At 38.9% G+C, this 26001-nt stretch overlaps 1 protein-coding gene across 4 annotated transcripts in view; it reads right to left on the reverse strand.

The window, feature by feature from the left end:
- Nucleotides 1–100: 100 nt before the first annotated feature.
- WDR19 (WD repeat domain 19) overlaps nucleotides 101–26001 on the reverse strand; it is a 66806-nt gene continuing 40905 nt past the window's right edge. For 3 of the 4 annotated variants that reach the window (XM_033105734.1, XM_033105735.1, XM_033105737.1), the window contains 16 exons: nucleotides 23289–23429; nucleotides 23124–23206; nucleotides 22575–22658; nucleotides 21324–21470; nucleotides 20889–21013; nucleotides 19177–19289; nucleotides 17646–17714; nucleotides 17054–17131; nucleotides 15636–15732; nucleotides 13989–14113; nucleotides 10291–10372; nucleotides 8361–8511; nucleotides 6565–6688; nucleotides 5954–6030; nucleotides 5498–5622; nucleotides 140–382 (listed from right to left, as the gene is read on the reverse strand). In XM_033105734.1, the coding sequence (XP_032961625.1) occupies nucleotides 5511–5622; nucleotides 5954–6030; nucleotides 6565–6688; nucleotides 8361–8511; nucleotides 10291–10372; nucleotides 13989–14113; nucleotides 15636–15732; nucleotides 17054–17131; nucleotides 17646–17714; nucleotides 19177–19289; nucleotides 20889–21013; nucleotides 21324–21470; nucleotides 22575–22658; nucleotides 23124–23206; nucleotides 23289–23429 (1608 nt within the window). In that variant the 3' untranslated portion in view covers nucleotides 140–382; nucleotides 5498–5510. Of the gene's footprint in view, nucleotides 383–5497; nucleotides 5623–5953; nucleotides 6031–6564; nucleotides 6689–8360; nucleotides 8512–10290; nucleotides 10373–13988; nucleotides 14114–15635; nucleotides 15733–17053; nucleotides 17132–17645; nucleotides 17715–19176; nucleotides 19290–20888; nucleotides 21014–21323; nucleotides 21471–22574; nucleotides 22659–23123; nucleotides 23207–23288; nucleotides 23430–26001 lie in introns of all 4 variants that reach the window. The other variant, XM_033105733.1, reaches the window with a different exon arrangement.

Genomic DNA, 26001 nt, shown 5'->3' on the forward strand with positions numbered 1-26001 from the left:
TAAACTTCTTATACTTTCAACACTGTTAACATCTGTGCTGCCCAAACTTCACAATGTGCTTCATAGCTACCTTCCTATTTCCAGAAAAACATTACAAATATCTGGTTAACAATTTTATTTTAAAGGAGGTATTTCAAAATATGTCATAGGTTACTATTAACAGTGCAAAGCATATAATACATAAGACTGTGAAGAGGAAATATACAAAGCGTAATAAACAGCAATGGTTACCATTTCGTCACTTCTACAGAAGTTGAAAGTGGGGAGCTGGAAAGGTCACCTTTGTGTTTTCTTCTGTATCCAGGAAGGATCATCTCTAAATCCACCAGGGGTAGAAATACCCTCCTATGGAAAAGATGCTATATTCTCAGGAACATTATATCTAGAAAGGATTAAAGGGGAAAAACAAAAACCCACATGCCTTTAAAGACAGTTTTCAAGTAACAACTGGCATTTAGTAATAAAGCCAAGTATACAAAGAATTTTTTGCTTATTTCTGGAGTGTGGAGTTGGAGCATTACATTCAAGTTAGAAACCTTCAGTCTGTAATCACATTGGGTTTCAGTTTTGGCCTTGCGACTGACTAAAACTATGTGGCCAAGCTGTTGGACCTCCACCATAAAGTGAGGTGGATAGTAGCATCTCACTGGGAAGAAGAAGAAAACGCAAGGTGAGTGCTCGACAATCTGTGGAGAAAAAAACAAACTAAACGGTTGTTAAGGTTCCTTGTCTAAAAGAGTCAGTGAACAGTAGCTCCAACTGATGTTCATTGTATGCAAGATACTTATAGGAGTTTTGCAAAAGGTGTATAACAACTCCCTGAGGCATATCTGCAAGCAGCTATGATATATGATACCATGGTCTAAGGCTCTACTTTAATGCAGGGGTAGATTCCAGAGGGCCTATGTAGAATTATTTAAAACACAAAGTTCTACTTTTGGAAGTAGCAGAATTGAAAATTAATCCTCCCACAGGTAATATATTCTGTCCTCAATTTATAACTAACTAGAACAACCAAAAAGCAAGTAGAAATTGGAAAGGTGTCAACTCTTGAAAGAGTAGAACTCTACTGGGTAAAATCTTTATATGGCTTTTAACCTAAAGGCAAATCCATGAGTCACAGAATGGCTAAAATTTAAACAGTGAAATCATAGTCTGACTAGCTTGAAGAGTCCCAGAATAGAGTGTGGGGCTGCCACAACTACTGAAATGTGAAGGAGAATATCCTGGAAAGGGGATTGTCCCAAAATCTGCATATAAGCTCCATGTAAATCCTTGAACATCAGAGGCTTGGAAGAAACTCGTTTATGCTGGACTTGAAGAAGCACAGTCCATGATGTATGGAGCACCATGTATCAAGAATTCCACCAACAAACAGGCTGAATGAAGACTTTGAGCCTTAGATGAAATTGCAGCTCCAATTGCAGCCTTATGAGACCCTGAACCGAAGACCACTAAATCACGCTTATACTACTGACCCAGAGAAATTGTGAAAGTAGATAGATTCTGGTTCAAGATGACAATGTAGGAGGCTCCTGAAATACCATCTCCCACACAGAGCCAATCTATAACTACATATGGAACAATTACTTCTGAAAGAAATCCAGGATCTAGCCAAGTAACACCTACGTATCAGGTAAATGAGAAAAAACCCATATTGAAATGGGTAGGAGAAGCTGAGACAATCTACCTAAAGCCCACCCCTGGCAACTATGACACATAACTCCCAGCTTCTCCCTGAGAAACAAAGGGTTTGGACCCCACATCTAGCACCCGGAATTTTAAGACTTCTACTGGAGAGATGGGCCTGAAAACATCTAGCTTTGAAAGCCATCAGGCCTTGTATCCACAAGACCTCCAACAAAGAAACAGTTCTTAATGGGATTACACGGACCCACCTTGGCTAATAGCCCAGGGCCCAGCACAGGCAGCAAGCTGAAATGCATGCAGTCTTTCTGGGAAAGAAGCCTATTTGCTTACTTTAAAAGTGACAGCCTAAGAAACAGGTTTGCAATTTAACATCTAGGAGCCAACTGCACTACTCTTCCAGATTGCAAAGGCTAACAGGTACCATCTTCATACTCGCCCTCTGCCTCCACCAATGTCTCTGGTATCTCCCAGAAAGGAGCTTTATGTACAACTCTGGTGCTCTGGTTTTTGCTGCCGTTTTCCATGGAGACACCTTTTAAATTCAGGGCTTATTTTCACAGGTCCCCCTGAACTGTGACAGAGAAAGTGTTCAAAACCTGCCCTCCCCCGGTGCTCAACACACAGGCAGCAGACAGAAGCCTAGTCTTTCAAGGAGGCCTGTTTGCTTATCTTAATAGCTGTGGCCTGAGGGTCCAGCTTTCAATCAGCCTGCATTTAGGTGCTGAGATCCTCCTATTTGGGATACTAACAGGTCTTAGCATACCCTCAGCCACGGGGAGCCACAAGAACAAAGAAAGCTACTTAGAAAATCACAAAGATGTGAGAACCAAGAGCTAGGGCAGGGCTGAATAAGGTTCATTCCCTATAAGAGACCACTCCAGTACTGGGAGAAGCTGTTTTATCTAATGCATAGACACCAACACAATCAATTAAAATGAAACAGTGTTTCAAATGAAAGAACAAGATAAAACCTCAGAAAAATAGCTTAAGGAAATGGAGATAAGTAATTTACTTGATAAAGAGTTCAAATTAATTGTCCATAAAGATGCTTGCCAAGGTCAGAACAATGCATGAGTAAAGTGGGAATTTCAACAGAGACAAAATATAAGAAAGTACCAAACAAATGACAGAGCTGAAGAATATAACTGAAAAATATAGTAGAGGGGTTCAGTAGCAGACTAAATAACACAGAAGAAAGCATCAGCAAAGACAGGGCAGTGGTACTTATCCAATCAGAGCAGGGGAAAAAAGAATGATTATAGCTTAATGGATGTATGGGAATAACATCAAGCAGACCAATTTTTGCATTATAGGGGTCCCAAAGGAGAAGAAAGACAGGCACAAATCTTATTGGAAAAAAAAATAGCTGAAAGCTTCTCCAACCTGGAGAAGGAAACTGAAGAAATAATGGCTTAAAACTTCCCTAACTTGGGGAAGGAAACAAGACATCCAGATCCAGGAAGCCAGGAGTTCCAAATAAGATGAGCTGAAAGAGACCCACACCAAAGACACATTATAAGTGAATTGCCAGAAGTCAAAGACGAGAGGTCTTAAAAGAAGCAAAAGAAAAATAATTTGTTAAATACAAGGGATTCCACATAAGCATATAAGACTTAGCAGATTTTTCAGAGAAACTTTTCAAGCCAAAAAAGTGGCACAATAAATTCAAAGTGCTGAAAGAAAAAGAAAATGCCAACCAAGAATACTTGGCAAAGCTGTTCTTCAGAAATGAAGGGGGAAGAGTCTTCCACACAAGGAAAAGGTGAAGGGAGTTCATAACCACCAGACCAGCCTTACAACATATATTAAGAGGACTTCTTTAAGCTGAAATGATAGGGCACTATTAATAACAGAAAAACAGAATGTAAATCTCAATGGTAGAGGTAAATATATAAATTCAGAATAGCCTAATGTGATGGTAGTGGGTTGATCACTTATAAATCTAGTATGAAGCTTAAAAGACAAAAATAGTAAAAAATAACTAACAATAGTTTGTTAATGGATACAGCACAAGATAAACAGATGTAACTTTTTGACAACCAAAAAAAATAGAATGCGTGTGTTGGAAGGGAGACTAAAAATGTAGAATGCATTTGAACTTCTTACTAACTTAAATGGACTTTTATGTTTCATATAAGCCCCATGGTATCCACAAAGCAAAAACCTATAGTAGATGACACAAAAGATAAAGAGAAAGGAATCTAAGGATACCCACTAGAGAAAATCATCAAATCACAAAGGAAAAGAACAAGAGAAGAAAGGAATTACAAAACAGCCAGAAAACAACAAACTAGCAGTTAAGTCCATACCTATCATTAATTACTTTAAATGGACTAAATGATCAAAAGACAGTGGCTGAATGGATAAGAGTATCCAACTATATGTTGCCTATAAGAGAATCATTCAGCTTTAAGGACACACACAGACTGAAAGTGAAGGAATGGAAAAAGATATTCCATGGTAATAGAAATCAAAAGAAAGCTGGAGTAGCTAAACTTAGACAAAATACTTTAAAATAAAGACCATCATAGGAGACAAAACAGGTCATTATGTGATAAAGGGGTCAATCCATAAGAGGATATAACATTTGTAAATATTTATGCACCAAACAAAGGAGCCCCTAATGTATAAAGCAAATATTAACAGACCCAAAAGGAGAAACAGCAATAGTAGGGGCTTCAGTACCCCACTTTCAGCAATGGATAGACCATCCAGACAGAAAATAAGGAAACTGGACTTAAGTGACAAGTTAGACTAAGTGGACACACATTTAGAGAACAGTCCCTTCAAAAGGAGAATACTCCTTAGTCACACGTGGACCATTCTCCAGGATAGATCATAGGTTAGACCACAAAACAAGTCTTACTAAGTTTGAGAAGACTGAAATCACATCAAGCGTCTTTCCTGACCACAATGCTATGAAACTAGAAATCAGTTACAAGAAGAAAATTGGAAAATCACCAGTATGACTCAACAGCATGCCAGTGAACTAACCAATGGGTCAAAGAAGAAATCCAAAGAGAAATAAATACCTTGAGACAAATGGAAATGGAAATACAACATACCAAAACTTACGGTATACAGCAAGTAGTTCTAAGGAAAAAATCATAGTGATAAATGCCTACATTAAGAAACAAGATCTCAACCTAACTTTATACTTCAAGGTACTAGAAAAAGGAGAAAAAGCTAAGCCCAAAGTTGGAAGGAAATAAAGATCAGAGCAGAAATCAGAGAGAGACTAAAAATAAATGAAACCAAGAGCTGCTTTTTTCTAAATAAAATAAGACAAACTTTTAGCTAGACTCACCAAGAAAAAAGAACTCAAAATCAAAAGTGAAAGAAGAGACATTACACCCGATACCACAGGAATACAAAGGATCATAAGAGACTACTATGAACAGTTACATACCGACATTTGGACACCTAGGAGAAATGGATTAGTTCCTAGAAACCTACAACCTACCAAGACTGAATGATGAAGAAATAGAAAATCTGAATAGACCATTTATGAGTAAGGCAATTGAATCAGTAATCAAAAATCTGCCAAACAAAAGTCCAGGACCAGATGGCTTCACTGGTGAATTCTACCAAACTTTTAATGACAAAATACAGTCTACTCAGAATCCATATTGCTACTTGGCCAAATAATTTTTGTCAATACGGAGATTGCACAACCTGCATTTTAGCATTAAAAAACAAACAAAAAAAAAAATCAAAGGTTTTGTTGTTAGATTGTTCAAATCTGACGAGTGACATGACGCACAAAAAGGAGCCCAATATGAATATAAACTGTAAAGCTGTGTGTGCTCTGCGCCCTCGAAAGGTGAGCGAATGGTCTGGCACTTACCTGCACATTCCACTCACTGCTCCACCTCTGTGCGCAGGTACTGGGTACAGTCTGAGACTTTTTTCAGTTGAGCAGAGTTTAATTTTTCTGAACACATAGGACATGTGCTTGCAGTGTTTAACATGCTGTTTGGGGAGGGAAAGGCAGAGTAAATTAAGTCTGTAATTTCTTTTCCTTTGAGTGATTTTAATGTGGAAAACAACTATTCCTGTCTATACCGCATAGTACATGTTCATCATGCAATTTAACAATTGGGAATATTCAGTCTCATGCAAGGTCCCCTGTAAGGATGATGTTTTCAAAGGTCATAGAAGGTTCTTCTAAGACAATCTGAATCTTTATAGAGATCTTTAGGAACGTGAACAAATAAGGAGATTTCAGGATAAGAGAGGCTGAATGAAAGGCCTATTTTTGGATGTATCTGTGTGAACTGTGTAAGTGAAACAATGCACTTACATCTCAAATTCTGAGTACAGAGCAGGGAAGTCGCAATGTGGACACACAGTCCAGTCATCCTTCAACATATGTCGACCCTAGAAACAGTACATTAAGAGTAAAATTCATCTTTATTTTTAAAACTCCCACCATTAGTCAATTACAATAATTGGGTTACAGTTAAAAGCCAGCCCTCTAAATTATGAAATTATTGATAGTTCGCATGGGTGGGTAATTGACTAGAAAAAGATGGCATCAAAAGGACCGAAGCCAGATTTTTATGTCAGATTCATATATAAGAGAATAGTCTTCAATTTTGTGAAATCATGATCTAAATTGCAAGGTAAAGCAAACTGCACCAGGTTATACACCAGTAAGAGAAAGGGATTTAACCCTGGGACTGTCTGATCCCCAAGTGTGTGTGCTATACTGTCCTGCTGTGTCTTCTAGATACTCACTTAGACTATTACATGCTCCGAATATAACGTTCAACTTTGTTGACCATAAAATTACAGGCTAAAAACTGGAGAAAATTTGAACGATTTCAGAAGTGAAAAAAAATGTTGACACATCATATATTCGTATGGGTTATAAATAGGCTAAAAAAGGGCAATTATTATAAAGAAGCTCACTGTTGCAATGCAATATGGGATGTTATTTTTACATCCAGGACAGAGGAGTTCATATTCCGGAAGAAGAAAGTCACAGAATGGACATGGGGTTGTGGCCTCTTCTGTCTCAGATGTATCAGGTCTCCTGTGAGGAAGAATCACGTAAAAACAACACTTGATTTTCTGTGTAACATGGAATTGCAGAAGAAAGGCATATCTGGAAAACTAGGAACGTGAAACACCTACTTCATAGACTGAGACTAGAAATGCTTATAGGCTCACCGTCAGCCCACACTCCCTCAGGGACCGGGACTGGTCAGATTGTAGCATCACATGGGCCACGTCTGGGAGCTGAAGTTCAGGACACGTTACGTGGCAGAAAACGGGTGGGTCTTGCTATCCCCTCTCCCCCTGTGTCACTGGAGTGGTGAGCTTGCTGTTTCTCTTCTGCCTCTCCCCTCTGTGTACTGAAGTGGTAAAGGCTATCCAGCCCTTTCCAGAGAACTTGGTGACAATACAATGTTCTCATTCTGTGCTGTCCATGGTAGCCATGAGCCACATGAAACTTTTGAGCACTTGAAATATGGGTAGTGTGAGGAACTAAATTTTAAATTTTATTCCATTTTAATTAAATGTACATAGTTATGTGGCTCGCAGACACTCTTAGACCTCTCAGCTATAGAGCACTTGTGTGGCGGGAGAAGGACTAGCATCACTTCCCAGCTGGCACCGAGGGCAGCGTGGCACTAAGCCATCGGGGTAAAGGTGCCCTAGCATTTTCTCCCCACCTCACTCTGTGCTGGCAGGTATGCTGGTTTAGTCTGCTGGTTCAGACTGATTTAGTCTGAAGGTACTTAGTAGGTTTATCAGCTTTTTAAAAAGGGAGTGCTCCATGTAGCTCTCTCCAGCTTAGAGCTCTGCCATGAGGGTTAGTCCCAAGCCCAGCTCATAATAAAGTGGTGTTGCTTCCATGTGCCATTACTGGTCAGCCTTCTCCGCTGGCAGACATCTGGGGCAACATTCAGGTACACCCGTGTCCCCTGGTCATCATGGGTCTCGCAGGTAACCCAAATGTCATCACTACTTTGAACAAGTGGTCGTACAAAATTACTACATGATTGCAATTAATTTTTCCTTCTGTAAACACTAGTGCTACTTTTTCCTAAGTTTCCCTTTGGAAAACCGGGCCACTCACTGCTCCCTGAGTGAGAACATGCCTTAGGTGCCTTTGGACCCACACAGGGTTTGGAAATACTCACTGTTTGTCCCTCTGTGACATACTGCTTGCTGCCTGCATACTAGCCATCCTTCCTTGCCAAAAGAGCTTGGTTTTCACCCAATATGCTTTGCAGCTAACGCTAGCCACATGGCAGAGCTCTGGCCAGTGAGTCAGTCATAAATGGATTCCTGGGGATGGTGTCCTTCCTGAATAAAAAGGTGAAGACCTTTTCATCTTTTAATGTCCCCCTTCTTCCTGCCTTGAATGAGAATGTGATGTCTGGAGTTGTGACTGACAACTGGAACTACGCAGCCCTGAGGAGGAAACGTCTACGCTCTGGAGGGCAAAGCTAGAAGACGGGGATTTGTCCTTAGCGGCAGCAGGTCCCAGCAGCCCAGCCCTGGACAACGCCTTGTACAGGAGTCAAATCAGTCCCGACTCGTTCCGGCCATGTGGCGTTTTCAGCGTATGGTAGCTGAACACAATCCTGCTCGCTACCCCCAGTCCATTTTCTTATTTCTTATGTACATCAGCAGCTACATTCTGCAACACACATTTGTGAAGCGTGATTAAACAGTGGAAGGAGTTCACTGCCTACCTGACCATGGCCTCGATCTTCCTTTTGTATTTAGCATCTATTTTGTTGCGGTACTCGGGCCTCATCAACATAGCTGCAAAGCTGAAAGCAGAGTTCTTCAGGCCGGCTCTGTGACACTCGATCACGGTAGATGTCAGGATTGGCACAATGTCTGCAATACAAATGGGAGCAGAAGGCACAATGCCCACTGGCATGACTCCATCTTGTTAGGAGGAAAACAGGATCACACCTCTCTAAACCTGCTTTTTCTGGCAAAGAACTGACACCGGTTTAATGAGGAAAGGGCGTAGCGGCAGAGTCCAGCTACCTGCTCGTCAAAATGGCTCCCCTGATTGTACCGTGTTTTCCTTGTGACACCAGGACCTGCACTCCCTTGGGGTAACCTTTTGCGTGTATCCTTCCACACTCTGACATACCTTTTTGCATTTGACAGGACTGCTGACGAATGGGTAAGGGCGGTTAATAACTTTATGGACTAACCTCTCAGCATGTATCTATTTCTTCAAGACAGATGCTAAGAAATCAAATTACTGGTTCAGAGAACATGAACTTTTAAAAAATATTCTTAGCACAAATCATCAAACTGCCTTCTAGAAAGGCCATAGCAATACCCATTCCCACCAGCAGTCAGAACAGTGCCTGTCCTATTCACCCTTAGCCAGCATGGTATACAATCATTGTAAAGTCGGGTTTTTTTCCATGTTAACAAAAAAGAATACATTCAGAGAACAGGCGTTGGTGAACTGTGACCTGTGGGCCACATATCTGGCCTCCTGCTTTTGTATTGTCTGATAAGAGCTACGAACGGCTTTTGCATTTTTAAAGGGTTGAAAAAAATCAAAAGAATATTTTATGAAACTATTGGGAAGAGTTTGTGAAAAGCAAAAGAACATTTTGTTAAAAATGTTTTGTAAAAATTATGAGTTTCAAATTTCAGTGTCAAAAAATAAGATCTGTTGGAACACAGCCATGTGCATTTGGTTCAAGCCAAAGTGGCAGAGTCCAATAGTTGTGACAGAGACCATAAGGCCGACAAAGCCCCAAACATTTGACATCTGAACCTTTACAGAAAAAGTTTATTGACCCCTGTCATAGAATGTGACAAAACCTATTCACAGAAGAATGTTATAATGACATGCCTTTTAGAATAACGGGACTTTTCAGAGACAGTGGCCAATAGTGGTGGAGAACACAGTCAGGCTTATCAGGTGACTAACCGTGGGCAAGTGTTACTTCACTTCTTTTGCCCAATTTGCTTATGTGTAAAATAGGGGAAATAATAATAGTGTGTGCAGTCTTGAGACTTATCCTTAGGAAGATCTGCGTGAAAGGCTGGTCCTTGGCTGGCCTCTGAGAACTTGGATTTCGGCGGAGTTCCCACCATTTCCAGAACTGATAACTGTGCCTAAACTCATTGTACAAACTGTGCTTTATGCTGAACACCTGAGTCTGGAAGTTCTACATAGCAAGCAGGGGGTACCTACATGACTGCCCCGAATACAAACCCTGGGAAGAGTCTCATGACCGCCCCCGGCAGACACCATTTTACATGTGGTGCCAACACAACTCACTCCTGGCAGAGTTAAGTGTGTCCTGTGCCACTCCACTAGGAGGGGACTCTTGGGAGCCTGCACCTGTTTTCCTCAACTGTGGCCTATGTGCCTTTTCTCTTTGCCAATTTTTCTTTGTATCCTTTTGCTGTAATAAGTCTTAGCCTTTAGCACTACTGTCTGTTGAACTGTGTGAGTCCTAGTGAATTAGCAAACCTGGGGTGGTCCAGGGGACCCATTATACACCACTTCATGGGGTGGTTGTGGGATTCATGAGTCAATATACGCAGAATACAGTGGCTGGCAGAGGTGGGAAGTTCAGACCTCACAATGCTGTGCCAAGGCAGAAATGTGGGTAACAGGCTCTTCTCAGTACTTACGTGAGGGAAATTTGCTAATGTTGTTGGCCACCCGAATAAGCATACGTGCCCCTTTCATGTGATCTCCATTTTTAACATGAATCTGAAGGAAATAAAGGACATATTTTACTCTTCTCAGAGACTCTGATGAACATTAACTCATGCTTTATTTCTCCAAAAGAAAAACGCCTTCACTGTGCCCTGAACAGGGTCGCCATGAGATCCCTGCAGACTGACGTGGCTGACGCCGCTGGGATTTCTCCCTCACTGCTCCTCCCAGCAGCTGCTGCCTGGCGCCGTGGCCTCACTGGCCTCACCCCTAGTCCACGCTCTGCTTTTTACTTTCCCTAGACTACTACACATGAGTTCAAATCCCTAGTCCAGCTCTTACTGGCCAGTATTGGGAGACTAATAATACCAACTGTACCAGGTTGTCGTGAGACCTGAAAGCTGAGTAAGTCAGGCAGAAAGAGAAGATGAGTTGTTAAAGAAAGAGGGCACTGCCTGTGGTAAGACAGAAGGGCAAGGCTGGCTGGAGGGGCCTGAGGTTAGGTACACATGGGGGGATACAGGGGGCACTTAGGATGAGATGAGGCTGGAGAGTCAGCAAGGCCCGGCTGTCATCACACTCATCAGGTGAGGAAGTAGCCCACAAAAGTGGGGCAGAGGGACGGAGAGAAGCGGACAGACGAGTCAGAACTGATGATTATGATGCGAGTGTGAAGGGCGGGTCTAGAATGACTCCCCAGCGTCAGGTCTGAGCAAACGGTGTATAATTTACTGACCTCTGATGGCATACTTTATATAATTTACTGAGCAGTGCAACATAATAAATCTCACCTGAATCTAAAAGGAAAGGAAGCCCTGGCTGCTTGTCCTCCCTCACCCTCCGCTGACTCTCAGGGCTTCAGATTGCCCAGCTCAGCCATCCACACCCAAAGGTCCCATGCTGTCCTTCCAGCCCAAGTCCCTGTCCCAGCTCTGAAAAGGAAGCATCCACCAAAGCCAAGTCTCAATGTCCCTTCAAATGTGGATGACTCTTCAGTCCTTTGGCTCAAAGATCCCTGAGACATTTTTGCATCTTACTTAATAGTGTCTGTAGGTTTCCCTTTTGTTAGCACAAGCAGTTAAAAAAAATCCTAGAAAATCTTGAAAATGTTTGGTGCTTGCATAAGAGAGCAGAGGGGAAAGTCACAGGGCGCTCTTCAGTGGGAGAGGAGGAGGACGTCTGGTCTGATGCAAGTGACAGGTGAGCTCCTGGGGCCCGAGGGAAAGAAAGAGGCCTAGGAACCACCCCTATGGCTGCAAGCCCTGGTCCTGGAGGGTCTCTTACAGGAATCCCTATTATTTTGCTTTTCATCTTCTACTGACTTTTTCTTATCCTACCCTCTACCTCTAAAGATTCCTATTTTGCGGATTATGTGCCCCGAGGACACTGGCACCACCACTCCTATCTGAAGCAGAGAAAAACCTTCCCCACTTTCTACTCCTATCTGTACGAGAGACGGGTTCTCCTGCTGCTCTGAAGGGAAATGTACTCTTAGGGGTTGCAGGTTAGAATTCGACATTTTCCTTTATAGTCAGTTACAGATCTATGTGGTGTAATATGGTACCCATCAGCCACACGTAGCTATTTAAATTTAAAAATTAAAATTGTATAAAAATAGTTTATCAGTTACACTAGCTGTACTTCAAGTGCTGCATAGCCAGGCTCGTGGCGGCCATCGTGGGTAGCACAGACACAAGACTCTTCTATCACTGCAGAAACTTCTACTGGACACTGCAGCCATAGATGCTAATTAGGATCTAAATCATTCGTTATGTGACCACTCTATGCTGGGTACCTTCAAAGTTAAGTAAGCTCTTATGGACTGGCCTGAAAACCAACTTAGCATTAATATGGGGACGTATACTTTAACATAAGCGACAATTGGAAAAATACGTAAGTTGGAGTCTGCCTGTATCTTTAAATGGATGTGTGTATATATGCGTGTAACATTTATGTAGACTCTAAATACAGGTATTTGAGGTTTGCATGCTCTATTTTGTTTTTATTTAAAATTACTCATTAAAAAACAGAATAGACAATTGTACATAAATATCCTACCATAGTAAAAAATAAAAAGGTACACTCATGTATTTATAGAAGTATAGAGGATACATACAACACAGTGTTAACTGTCATATCAGGGTGATAGACTTACAGGATGAATTAGTTTTTCATTATACTTTCTGTATTCTCTAAGTTCTCTCAGTGAATATGTATTTTTATATTCAGACGAAAACTAAATAGTATTAAAAAATGGTGGAATTGAAGAGGACATACCGATGGCCAACAGGCCCATGAAAAAGATACTTAGTATCACTAATCATCAGGAAAAGGCAAATCAAAACCACAAGGAGCTATCACCTCACACCTGTTAGAATGGCTATTATCAAAACGATAAGATATAAGAATGCACTATTGGTAGGAATATAAATTGATGCAGCCATTACGGAAAACAGTATGGAGCTTCCCTCGAAAAATTAAAAATAGAAGTACCATATGATCTAGCAATTCCACTTCTGGATATTTATTCAAAGAAAACAAAAACACTAATTCGAAAAGATATATGCACTTCCATGTTCATCGTACATTATTTACAACAGCCAAGATATAAAAACAACCTCATGTCCATCAATAGATAAATGGATAAAGATGTGGTGTGTACATATAATGGAATACTATTCAGCCATAAAAAAGGACAGCTTGCCATCTGTGACAACATGAATGGACCTACAGGGAATTAAGCTAAGTGAAATAAGTCAGACACAGAAAGACAAATACGGTACCATATGATTTCACTTATAAGTGGAATCTAAAACACAAAACAAATGAACAAGCGAAACAAAACAAAACCAAAAGCAGAGACCAGAATGGTGGTTGCCAGTGGGGCGGGGGATTGGGGAGTGGACAAAACGGGGGAAGAGAGTCAAGAGTACAAACTTCCAGTTATAAAATAAGTCATGAGGATGTAATGTACAGCACAGCAACTATAGTTAATGACATTATAGAGCATACTTGAAAGTTGCCAAGAGAGTAAATCCTAAACGTTAACTTTGTATGGTGATGGATGGTAACTGGCCTTAGTGTGGTGATCATTTCACAGCGTACACAAATATTGACTCGTTATGGTGTACACCTGAAATCAATATAATTTAATGGCAATGATACCTCAATAAAAAAATGTTTAAAAATATTGGTCGAATTGTATAAAATCTACCCTGTTTGAATTAATAAACTAACAAGCTCTGGTTAAACAAAAATGTTTTCAGTAAATTTTTTTTGACCAGGTGATACATTTATATGCTTCAAAATCCAAACACTGAAAGGATATACACAGAGAAAGCTGTTCCCCTCTTACCCTTCCACCCAGACTGGGTTTGGGGCCTGCCTCCTCGGCACTACACCGTGTTTCCTTTAGAAAACTACTTTGGCTAGTTTTCTTTAGTATATTTCTAATTTTATCTGTAACGAATATATATTCATTCCTGTTTTTTGCCTTTTTTGTATACAAAAAGTAGCATACTGTATAATTATTCTTTATCTTGCTTTTTTCACTTAATAATGCAGAGATTGAGGAAATTGCTCTAATAAATAGAAAGGTGCCCAAAGGAAATCCCTACCAGTGATAAACACACCTGGCAAGTTATATCCCAAGTCATTCAAAGGGCCTCACCTTGACTAAGACATAACTGTGCAGAATCATGAGGTTGGCGGCCATCTCAGAGGGAATTTTGATCTTCTGGGATTTCAGTTCTGCATACATGCTGAAAAGAACGTCATGAGCATTCCGATACTTTCCTTGGAAAAAAGGTGGTAAAATGACATTATTACAAAGGATGAATTCTGAGGAATTTCTATGGACCCTCATTTTACAGACAGCTTTTGCTAATCATGTTATTAGCAATAGCTTAATGATTTCTTACTCAAAGTAACTTGGTAGTTTTTCCTATTGTGACTGACGGAACTAAAATCCAGCTGGTCCCTCAGGAAAATGGTGGCGTCATCCTAGACATCTCACCCTTCCTCAGGGCACCCACCTGGCCCCAAAGTCCAATGAGTCATCAAGTTCTGCGTCTACCTTCTAAGTCTCCCAAATTCAGCCTCTCTTCCCGGGTCCCTGTCAATGCTTCCTGTCCTCTCTCTGAAGCAGTGTACTAATCAGTATTCCTTCTGAACATCATCTGCCTCCCTTCTGCTGTCAGTGTTCTTGTAAAAGCCTCAAGCCTCACCCAATGCCCAAAACTTCAAGGTCACACCTCTGTATAAAACCCTCACCTTCAAGTGCAAATTCCTGAACACAGGACTTAAGCCCTTCAGGATCTGCCTCTGCCTACCTTTCCAACCTTATCTCTGCCCTCCCCTCCTGTTCAGTCATGGTCAACGCTGCAGCGTCCCTCCCTCCTCGGTGTGTGTTCTCACATGCTGTTACTCTCCCCACACCTCTTTCTCCCTCATCGCCTGCTGTCTCATCTTTCAAAACTCAGCTGAAGCTTTTGTTGCCTTCTCTTATCTCCATCCTCCAACGTTCCGCACCCCCCAACCCTCAGGATGAGGTAGGTCTCCTTTCCTGGTGCCCTTTTAATGTTTCTGTTCTGGCACCATCACCCTGTATAACAACTCTGAATTTACTTTCTGTCTCTCCTGTCAAATCTTGAATCTTTGAGGGCAGAGCTGTGGCACAGTTCCCTGACTCCTGAGCTCCCAACATGTACCTGAGAGACAGTAGGTGTTAAATGTAAGCTGAATAATTATTTATTCCATATTTTCCAAAAATGTGTTCCATATTTATGAACACCTAAAAAATCAGCTGGCAAAAATGAGTGAAGATACCAGACCAATTCTTGGACTTACCCGATAAATAGTTACAGAGCTCATTAAATGGACACAACCATTCGGGAGAGTCTATAAAGAGTCCCTGCGTATTATAAATAACTATGTCAATAATAATACCACATCATCTCTCATCTTCTAACATCTTTTATACTGTTAAGGTCAAATACATAGGATGGACAGAAAGCAACAGAGTGCAGGAGGCTGTGGGCTGGAGAGGTGAGAGAAGTCGTTGTAGAGAAGTCGTTGTCCAGATCGTAACTGTGGCGCCTGAAGGAGTGGAGGACATAGCGCCCAACAGGAGCCGGATCCCCCCAGTGCTGGGAATTATTTTACTTCTCTGGAACCTAGAAATGGTACCCCCCTCCCCAATCCTCTGGATTCAAAGCAAACATAGATTAGAAACGAGCTACTCTTCCCTGGGTGGAGAAGGGTTTGGGAGCTTGGTTCTACTACTTGTTTGCGAAGAACGTGAATATTAGGGACCTACCTGCAGATTGCTCTTCTCTTGCAATTATAATGGCAGTCCGGGCGGCTTCTTGGTATTTTTTCAGGGCCATGTACAAGCGGAACAGGTACTTGGCATCCTGACATACAAACCATTAGAGAAACATCACTTTCTTCATTAGCTAAGGGGAGAAACACCTAAAATTTTGCATTTCGGTTAGAATCGCATTTGCTTTCCAGTAACAGGGTTGATGTTGTTTTTAAAAACTCAATGAATATTTATCGAATATTTATTTAGAGTTTAATATATGCCAGGTAGTAATCTAAGTACTGGAGAAATATAACCCATTTAAATCTTCATACCCTCCCTGAGAGGAAGGCACGATTACATACTAATTTCACTGATGAGAAACTGAAGCACACAGGACCCTCTCCAAAGCCAGGATTTGAAACACAGATCTGGCTTCAAAGTCTGTGTTCCTAACCTTACTCCCTGTCTCTGAAAATGAAATGTATTCTTATACAATGTACCAACTTAGCAAAAATCTCAAGAATTTTTACCTCTATATAAATTTCTCTGGCCTATAAAATTTTCTTTGGCCTTTGACCATTTTCTACTCCTATTGTCTCTAACTCCACACAATTTCACATACTTGGTGCCATTTCCTGATTATTACAATAAGTGGACGTCAGGGGAGGTGGTTTGGGACAGTTTCAGGGCCTGTACCCTTTAGCACATTAACTTAGCCTCCCTGGGTCTCAGGGTCTTTATCTGTAAGGAAGAGGAAATGGATTTGGGATCAGGACTATTACCATCCTTTCCAGCTGTGACATTCTAGTGCCTTCTCTCCAAACCTGTGATTTGAGTTCCTTCACAAATCGATCTCCTTGAACACCAAAGCAAAAGGGAAGAAAACGATCTGGGGGCAGACTCAAAGGCGTGTGAGTGTCCCCATCAGGACTCAGAAAAGACTGCTTTCTGCATGAATTCCAATGGAGTCACATATTCTGAAAATAAGTTCTTACTGACTTAGTTCTACTTTCTATTTCTAGTGAGTTTTATGCTAAATGTGATTTTTATTCCCATAATTTTTGAAATATGAACAAAGTACACTAACTTTTAGGAATTAGTGCTAATTCTTAGTTCTAATAATTATTTTTCATAGTTCCTAGACTAAATAAAACTGTAACATTTGAGGAAAATTGTGGATGGTAAGGATTGTTATCTAGAGGGACGTGGCTATTTCACAGGTGGCAATGCTCATTTCAAAGAAAGGATGTACGCAATATCCTCTAAAATGCAGGGTCTATCTAAATGACCCAAGACTACATTCTTAGGTCAAATTCTCACAAATTTTGTAATTCTGATGCAAAAGCTACAACAGGTAAAAACAGGGCAGAATAAAGTAAAATCATAATTAGGATACTTAAAAATCCAAGTGACAAAACCATAGTTAGTACCTTAGGCATTCCATCAGTCTCTCCCATAAGATGGTCTATCAGTTGACTGGTCAGTACTTCATCTTTGGCCTGACCAACCTGTTCAGGAAGAAAAAGAAACAGTAAGTTCAAATCTTAAACCTAAGAAGGGGAGGGATGGGAGGACAAATAATCTGCTAAGGAAATGGAATTTTAAAATCTGTAAAAATATCTATAGTCGAGTGCCTGCAACATAAGTGCAGGGTCTTTCTCATTCATTTGGAGTCACCATTAATAAAAATCCATCCTTAGAAAGTGTAACTTTTTTAAGTTGCTGTATCAAAATAGTGTACTTTTTTTACACACAGAGAGAATATACTCTATACGTGTTTTAATAACAACTTTCTTAAGGTAAGTGACTATGTCACCTAGAGAACAACATCTGTGATTTGCTTTGAAAGCAGGTGGGGGTTATGGCTAAAACAAGACTGGCCATGTGTTGATAGCTGTTGAAGTTAAATGATGGGTACACGAGAGTTTGTTTGGTGCAGTTTTATATATGTTTGGAAATTTCTTTAAAAGTTTTTTTAAAAATATCGGTATTCTTGAAAGTTTCATTACAGAGTTTACTTACAGTTTCAATTGCCATTTCTATTGCTACATTGTCTTCTGAGCTTGAACATTTCAGGAAGTGTTTAAGAGCCTGAAATGAGAATTGCATAGTAATTAAAAAATCTTCAGACTGCTTTCACATTGAGAAAAACAAAGCTTTCACGCACACAAAGTAATTATAGTTTGCGAAAGTATCTTCATCTCAAACAGGTGTTTGCACAGTGCTGAGTCTTAAAATATATACTTCAGAGGCCGAGTATGGTTTACAAAATGGAAAGATCCAGCTAACCCTCTGAAGAATCTAGTTCTGATTTCTGATGAAATGAAAACAGAAAATGTGCCCTCTTTCAGTAGGAACATTTAATTATTTTCATGCATTTACTCATTCAACAAATATGTCCTGACAACCTGCTACTATGTATATGAGACTGTGACAGATGCTATGGAGAATACCAGGAAGGATGTGATATGGCCCCTCTTTTTGTATTATATACAATCTAATTCATCACATCTGTGTGATGTGATGATAATATAAGGAATCAATTATTTTAAATCGTAACTGTCTAACTCCTGAACATCATACCACCACAGATAGGAAGAAATTTAAGGTTATAAAAGCTTAAGAGACAAATGGGCACACAGCCAGCTGGTTACAGGTGTCCTGAAGAAGAAGAGCTGATTAAACACTGGGATGATCCCACAGATATCACAAAGGAGAAAGGACTTGAAGATGAACAGGTCTGTGGTAAGTGAGGAGAATGGCAGAGAAGACTGGAGATGGAGAACAAGGATGGGAAAGACCAGCAGAATGTAGGCCTCTTCAAGGGAAAAAGCTGGATGCCAGATGGGCAGCTCAGGCCGGCTGGCAAAATTGTGGAGGACTTTGGACTTAATGTCTAAGAGGGAAGAAACAGAAATTGGTGGCCTCAAGGCAATGCACACACAGAAACGTTTCCTCGGCCAGCGAAGTATACAAATATCTGTGCCCACAATCTAAAACTGAGAGACCCAGATTTCAGTTTCTTGTGAAAAATCATATGATCTGGCATTATTGAGCTCCAACTTCTAAATGGCAACAGTTTTCTGGAGGTTGAGGAGCAGCTGCTACCTTCAGACAAAACAGGTGCCAACCAGTAGTCCCTATCCTGTCACACACAAGCCCCACAACTTCCTTTGTTAATGTCCCTTGCTTAAACACTGTAACCCCTGCTTTACAGGCTCTTTAGCAGTGAAAGTAAGTACCATTTGGGGAACAAAATGAAGTACGAATTACAGGGAAAGACACTAAAAACAAGGAAAACAGGAAACGATTGCAATAACCTAAAGTGAGGTGACCCGGGTTTGGATTAAGTTGGCAGTAGTTAGAATGAAAAGTAATAGATGTGAGAGATATAATGAAGGAAGAACGTGATTGGGTGTGGAAGACAGAAGAAGATTTTAAAGTCAACTCTGAGATTTCAAATCTAGGTGCCTGGGAGCATAATATATTTTTAAATTATTTTCTGTAATCATTCCTGTGGAGTCCAATCTGTGTTTTCTTGGCAAATACTAACTCGTGAATATTGGCCACACAACAAGAAGAATTTTCCAGCTTGAAAATGCTGTTTCTCTCCTTCAAAATATAAGGCAATGCTTTGATAGTCTTCATTAGTAGTGTCTTCAGAACCTACAACAGATGTTCATGGAGTAAAATATCTGAGAAAACTTGTTTACCTTTTATTGCTAACCTAAAAATAAGATCTAAAAACAGGTGATCTAAAAATAGGTGACTAAAAACTTTTAACAGCAAATATCAATGTTATTATCAGTGTCTGTTTTCGTTAAAAAAAAACATATTAATACATATTAATCATAATTATCCCACATATCAACTTTGTTTCATCTTTTCACTCTAAAAAGGAATCAGTAGAGGAAATTATGAGACTCTGAGAATCTAGGTTTTGGTTTGATATTACCCTAGCAACTTTTATCATTCTTTGAGAGTCTCAACCTCATTTCCTAAAAGAACAAGAACATGATCTCAACTATGATTTGCCTTGAGTTTCAGAACAATCAAAAACAAAGTTAACCATAATACAAATGTAATCTATCTCCCTTTCTCAACAATGCCTGGTTTACACAATAGTCTGTATGTATTTGTTAGAAAGTAAGGAAGAGATATTCAAGTGGACAACAGATGCTATTTAAAGACAATTACTGTTTTTCTTTTGGTTTGAGGCTTAAATATATTAAGCACAGATGAAGAAGGACCCCAAAAGCTGCTGGAGTTCCAATTCACTGTTTACATTAACCCATGGAGACCCAGGAGATTACTGAAGTGTAACAACAGCCCCATGCATCTAGCCCAAGGCAGATATGGACTTTCTAAGAGAAGGACAGAAACGTGTATGTGTTGTTTTGGGAGGTTGGGGTGGGAGAGGGTGGGAGGGTGTGTGTGTGTTGTGTGTGTGTGTGTATGTGTGCACGCATGTGCACATGCACATGTGAGAGTATTATATGGGATAAACCACATCCTTATGAAATTTGAAAAACTTAAATGCTTTACTACAATGGTGATTTGTAAAGTTAGAACAGAAATGCCATCTGTCAAGTTAAACAGCAATAATTCTAATGTTGCTTTTATCTGTACTTCCTTTTTTCAATAGCTCTTTATTTGCTCCAATAAAGATTGAATGACTTCCTTCATTTGAACGACTTCCTAAGATATTAGAAGATGTTTTTACCTGTTTCTTCCCTTGAAGACAAACAAAAATATTCTCATGAGTCTTATAATCAATTCTTATGGTCATTTTGTGAATTAAAAAAAATAATTAAATAACAAGAAAAGACAAATATTTTATGATTCATTTATATGAGGTATCATGAATAGCCAAACGTATAGAGACAGAAAATAGAGCAGTGCTTACCAGGGGCTGGGGGAAGAGGGGCATGGGGAGTTACTTTTTAATGGATGCAGAGTTTCCGTTTAGGAAGATGAAAAAGTTCTGGAGATGCACAGTGGTGATGGTTGCACAACAGTGTGAATGTAATTAATGCCACAGAACTGTACACTTAAAAATGGTTAAAATGCTACATTTATGCTACGTGTATTTTACATTATATTTTTAATTTTTAAAAACAAAACACCACCACATGTTAAGTATGGCCCATAAGATGAAACTCTAAAAATTATTTCAGTAGTTTCTAAGAATAATTACAAACATGGGAAGAAGTGTTTCTATAATAAAAATGTTTAAGAGAAATTATGGAAAACAGTGATATTTACCAATAATGTCTGCATAGATTTCCATTTTGTTGTGTTGCTGAGCCAGTGTGAAAGCTTCATTATTACATTTGGACATAACAAGAAACTGGATGGCAGATCCATAGTCACCTAACTGTAGAAAAAACCTAAAACAAAGTACTTAAATTAGCTTGACAAGTACAATAAGTTTGTCATTTACAAAACAAACTCTTTTTCAACCATGAGAAAACATTTAACAATAAAAATGTTTTCTGTAAAATGCAGTTCTATATTATATGCTTATATTTAAAAAAGTCTCATACGCTGACAACAGCCTTTGAATTTAAACACTCAGACCTAATTAAAAAAATAGAAAATAAATATTCCACTTGAATTTAGTTATTTGATAAATGGAAGCAGGGGCTTCCTTTTAAGGCTAGTTTTTGGAAATCCAAAACTACGAATGCCTTATGTTACCTGGCTACCATTTTGGCTCCATCCAGAGACTGGGTCTCCCTGACAATACTGACAGCCTTTTCAGGACTGTTCAGGTGATCCAGGTAGATTCGGATGACACTGTTCCATTGTTTTGCATTCTCATAGGCCACAACAGCTTCCTTGTATCTACAAGAAATACTCAGTTCAGAAAACTCTCTTAACACTGTCACATTTGGGGGGAAAACGTCAATAAATGTTTGGGACACTATTTTTCTTTTATTGGTGGTGGGTGCTTGTTTTTCTTGAACTTCTTTTTCATAAGAATACCAGCAACCATCTCACTAAAATATGCTCTTTTTAGGAGGTTGACAAACTAACAGTAAAATACCAGTAGTGAATTTTTTTCACCTGAAACATATCAATATAATTTTTTACACTTTTACTATTTTTTTAATGGGAAGATTATAATAGTAATATAGGCTTATTTTAGAAAACATATATAGAATTTTTCACAATTACAGATATAGCTTAAAGGTAATAATACAAAAATCTTTGTGTGGTGACCTCTAGATGGCGTTCAACTTCTCTTCAGTCCACTAGCTCTCCAGCTCTTTCCATTTCCACGAGGTTTATTTAGTGTACATCTCTATATCCTAAGATTCTTTTCTAAAAGTGGAGAGCTTTAACCTTTCAAAATATCTTAATACATATTCCCAAATAACTTTCTAAAGGCTTTAGAAATTTACACTCCCATCAGTTATGTATATATAACAAGTGCATTTTGACACTATGGTTATTAGTTTAAAATAAATTTTTCCCAATGTGATAGGTTAAAAGGATAGACTGTTGCTTTAATTTAATTACTATTAGTGAGGCAGAGCTTTTTCGTGTTTATATGAAATACAATTGCATAATTGTATTTCCTTAAAAAGTTCAGCCACAGGTGTGGAATTTATGTGTCTTCACTTTTTTCCCCTCTGCATCAGTAAGTTATCCTCACTAAAAATGACCATTGCTTAACTTCATTTTCATGTCATATTATATCAGAATTTCAACTTCTAGTATTTAACCCTCAAAAAGAGATAGTAGTCTATATTTGAATACATAAAGTGTTGACAGAGGTATGTAAAGTATGGGGAAAATTTACTACTATGGTACTTCAGGCCAGACAAGGGGTAAAGATGTTTTCTGTCTTTCTCTGCTTTGCCTTTTTCAGAAGGTTGCAAATATCAATTGCTAATTTATAAAACATTACTTTAAGTTTGTGTAAATTTGAGAAACTGTACAAACCTTCCATCTGCTTCTTTAGCTTTGGCATACTGCAAGTGAATCTTTGGAGAAGAAACATGAGGCAGAAGCTCACCAACTTTTGCCCTAGAAAGGTAGGTTTAGGAGGAAAATATCAGCTGTCTTCACGCCAACACTAGCTTCCTACAATCAATTATTAGTTCTTGGGATTCAAAAAAAAGTTACCATGATCTTTAAAAAACTTTGACTCCGACAGGTAAAAGTGGATTTAACTGCGTTCTCTCCCATCACCCCCAGCCCACTCCCGTTGAAATGAACGTTAGTTCATTAACTCTTTGGAGCAATGGGGCTTTTATTTTTTTTTCCTAGTAACTTATCTGATTAGGGATTTTCTCGTACCAAACCAACAGAATGTGCTATTACTATGAACTCGTCTAACTAAGAAGAAAAAAAAGAAAAAGAGGTGGAGGCAAGGCCCAGATAGGGAGAACAGGATGTATAAGCAGGAAGAATAGCAAGGAAACAGTGGGGAAACCACTGGCACACACTCATTTTCACACCTGCTCAGAAGAGATTTCAGCAAATTCTTACCAATTCTTACAGCGGATATAGACAGATGCTGCTTTGTCATAGTAGAGACCTTTTTCATATAGTTGGGCTGCTTCTGAAAATTGCTAAAAGGATATGAGAGATTATGAAAATACTAAATTTATTATGTATGAGACCACATGACTTTTGAAGCATAGAAAAGCATACCTTCATATTCTCCAATATGGCTCCGCAGTCTCTTTTCAGGACCCTGCTGGGATGCCTGAGGGCTTGGTTAACCCCTCGACGTATGTCTCCCATTCTTATGGACATCTGAGCCACTCCAGCCAGACACACTTCATCATGTTCCTAGGATTAGAAGGCAAATAATTCACAAATCAGACCCTAGCTTAAAATGCTGTATGTTTGCCACACAATTAATTTAAACCTAAAAGGAGCCCAAGGATATGGTTTACTTTCATTAATCCTTTCAGGCAAATCCCGAGATTTTGAAATAAGGTTGAGTCTTTCTTTTTTTTTTTTTAATCATCTGTTGCAAAGTTGTACTTTTTTCTTCAAAGTCTAGAGGTTTTGTGCTTAAGACCAAACTTTTACTACCTTGTCCTAATACATTGCATATCTTTGTATGTCTTCTTCGTATAAAATTTTATATAAGAAATATATAGGAGGGGGCCGGCCCGCTGGCTCAGGCAGTTGGAGCTCCATGCTCCTAACGCCGAAGGCTGCCGGTTCGATTCCCACATGGGTACCAGTGGGCTCTCAACCATACACACCACTGTTCCCCAATACAGTCCTGTTCCCATTCCCCAATAAAATAAATAAAATATATTTTAAAAAAAAAGAAATATACTGGATACATAGCATTAATGCTATAAATAAAATTAAGAGAAAAACCATTTATTGACTCTTTCTTTACTAGGGATGATTACAGAAAAACTTTATTTAAAATTGTTTAATTCATTAAAGATAACTAAAAAACTTTTCAAATAACTAATCTGAACTAGTAAAATGTAATGGCCGATTACATTTTATGTAAAGCAGCATATCTAGCAGAACATTCTACGATGATGGAAATGTTCTGTTACCTGCCCTATCCCACATGGTAGGGAAAAGCCACAAGTGGCTACTGCACACTTAAAATATGACTATGTGACACAGGAACTGAATTTTAAATTTTATTTAATTTTTAAACTTAAATAGCCACATGTGGCTAGCGGTGACTGTATTTGATAACACAAAGAATGAACTAAAATAGATGTAGCCTATTGATAAAGAAAATATCAAACACCCAAGAGAAAAATGAGCAAGGAACATGATCAGGCAATTCATAAAAAAAAAAAAATACAACTGCCCAATAAATAAAACAAACTCAACCTCATTAGTAATCAATTTATGTGTTTATAATCAAACACATAAAATACAATGAAATATCTTTTTTGGTTGATCATAACATTCAGTGTTGTTGAGATTATGGGGGAAATGGACACTTTTTTACATGAATGATGGCTGTATGAATTACTACCAGTGTTTTTGGAGAGCAATTTAGCAGTATAAAAAATTAAAAGCACACCTTTTATGACCTAGAAATCCCACCTGTAAGAATACATCCTTCAGAAATACTATCTTAGGTAGCTAAAGATACATGTACTGGGTAGACTATTCATTGCAGTGTTTTGATAGAACTAGAAACAAAAACAATTATAATTCATTAAGCGAGTGGATCAAAATTTTATGGTAAGGTCATCCCCTCTTATCCATGGTTTCACTTTCCATGGTCAACAATGGTCTGAAAATATGAAATGGAAAATTCCAGAAATGAACAATTCATAAGTTCCAAATTGCTGGCTATTCTGAGCAGCATGATGAAATCTCACATCATCACTGGGAATGTGCATCATCCCTTTGTCCAGTATATCCAAACTGTATGAGCTACCTGACTGTTAGTCACTTAGTAAATGTCTCAGTTATCAGATCCACTGTCACGATATCACAGTGCATGTGTTAAATATTAAGTAAAATAAAGGCCCCAAACTCAAGAGTAGTAATGCCGGCAATTCGGATAGGCCAAAGAAAAGCAGTAAGGTGCTTCCTTTAAATGAAAAGTTAGTACAGTACAATAAGACACTTTGAGAAAGAGACCACATTCACGTAACTTCTTTTTTTCTCAAGGTTTTCTATCACAATCATTATAATTTCAAAAGCATCTGTAAGAATTTCAATTCTACAAATTTCCCCATTTCTTATGGACATAATGATGATGAATGATCAAATACTTGCATTCTTGTTAATTAGTTAATAAAATTGCTGAGACATGAAAATATTTAATGTTATATTTTCCATTAACTCAGTTTCAAAATAATAAGAGTGATATGGCACTAGGATCTCCATAGAGATAGATCTCAGCCAAACCACTAAAAATCTCTGTTAGATACATCAAGATATATATAGTTACATATATATATAGCTTTAGGTGTACATAACAATGTAATAAACATTTCATCCCTCACAAATTGATAATCCCCCTCCCCCAATCTATTGGCCCTTTGACATTGTATATATCTATTACAATACCATTGACTCTGTTCCTTATGCTGTACTCCATATCCTGTGACTATATATATATATTAAATTATAGTTGACATACAATATTATCCAGCTTCAGCTTCAGGTATACAGTGCAGTGGTCAAGTATCTACACCACCCATGAAGTGGTCTCCCTAATAAGACATGAGCCCATCTGACACCCTACAAAATCTTTACATTATTCATTATATTCCCCTAACTGTCTTTCATATCCCCTTTGGCAATATTGTAGTTACCAATTTATGCTGTCTAATCCCTTCCCCTTTCACATTACTTTTATTATAGTATACATTATAATTCTGTTTTATACTAGTCGTTGTTCATCTCTTACTGTGCC

Source organism: Rhinolophus ferrumequinum, chromosome 5 (genome assembly GCF_004115265.2).
Source record: "Rhinolophus ferrumequinum isolate MPI-CBG mRhiFer1 chromosome 5, mRhiFer1_v1.p, whole genome shotgun sequence".
NCBI lineage: Eukaryota > Metazoa > Chordata > Mammalia > Chiroptera > Rhinolophidae > Rhinolophus > Rhinolophus ferrumequinum.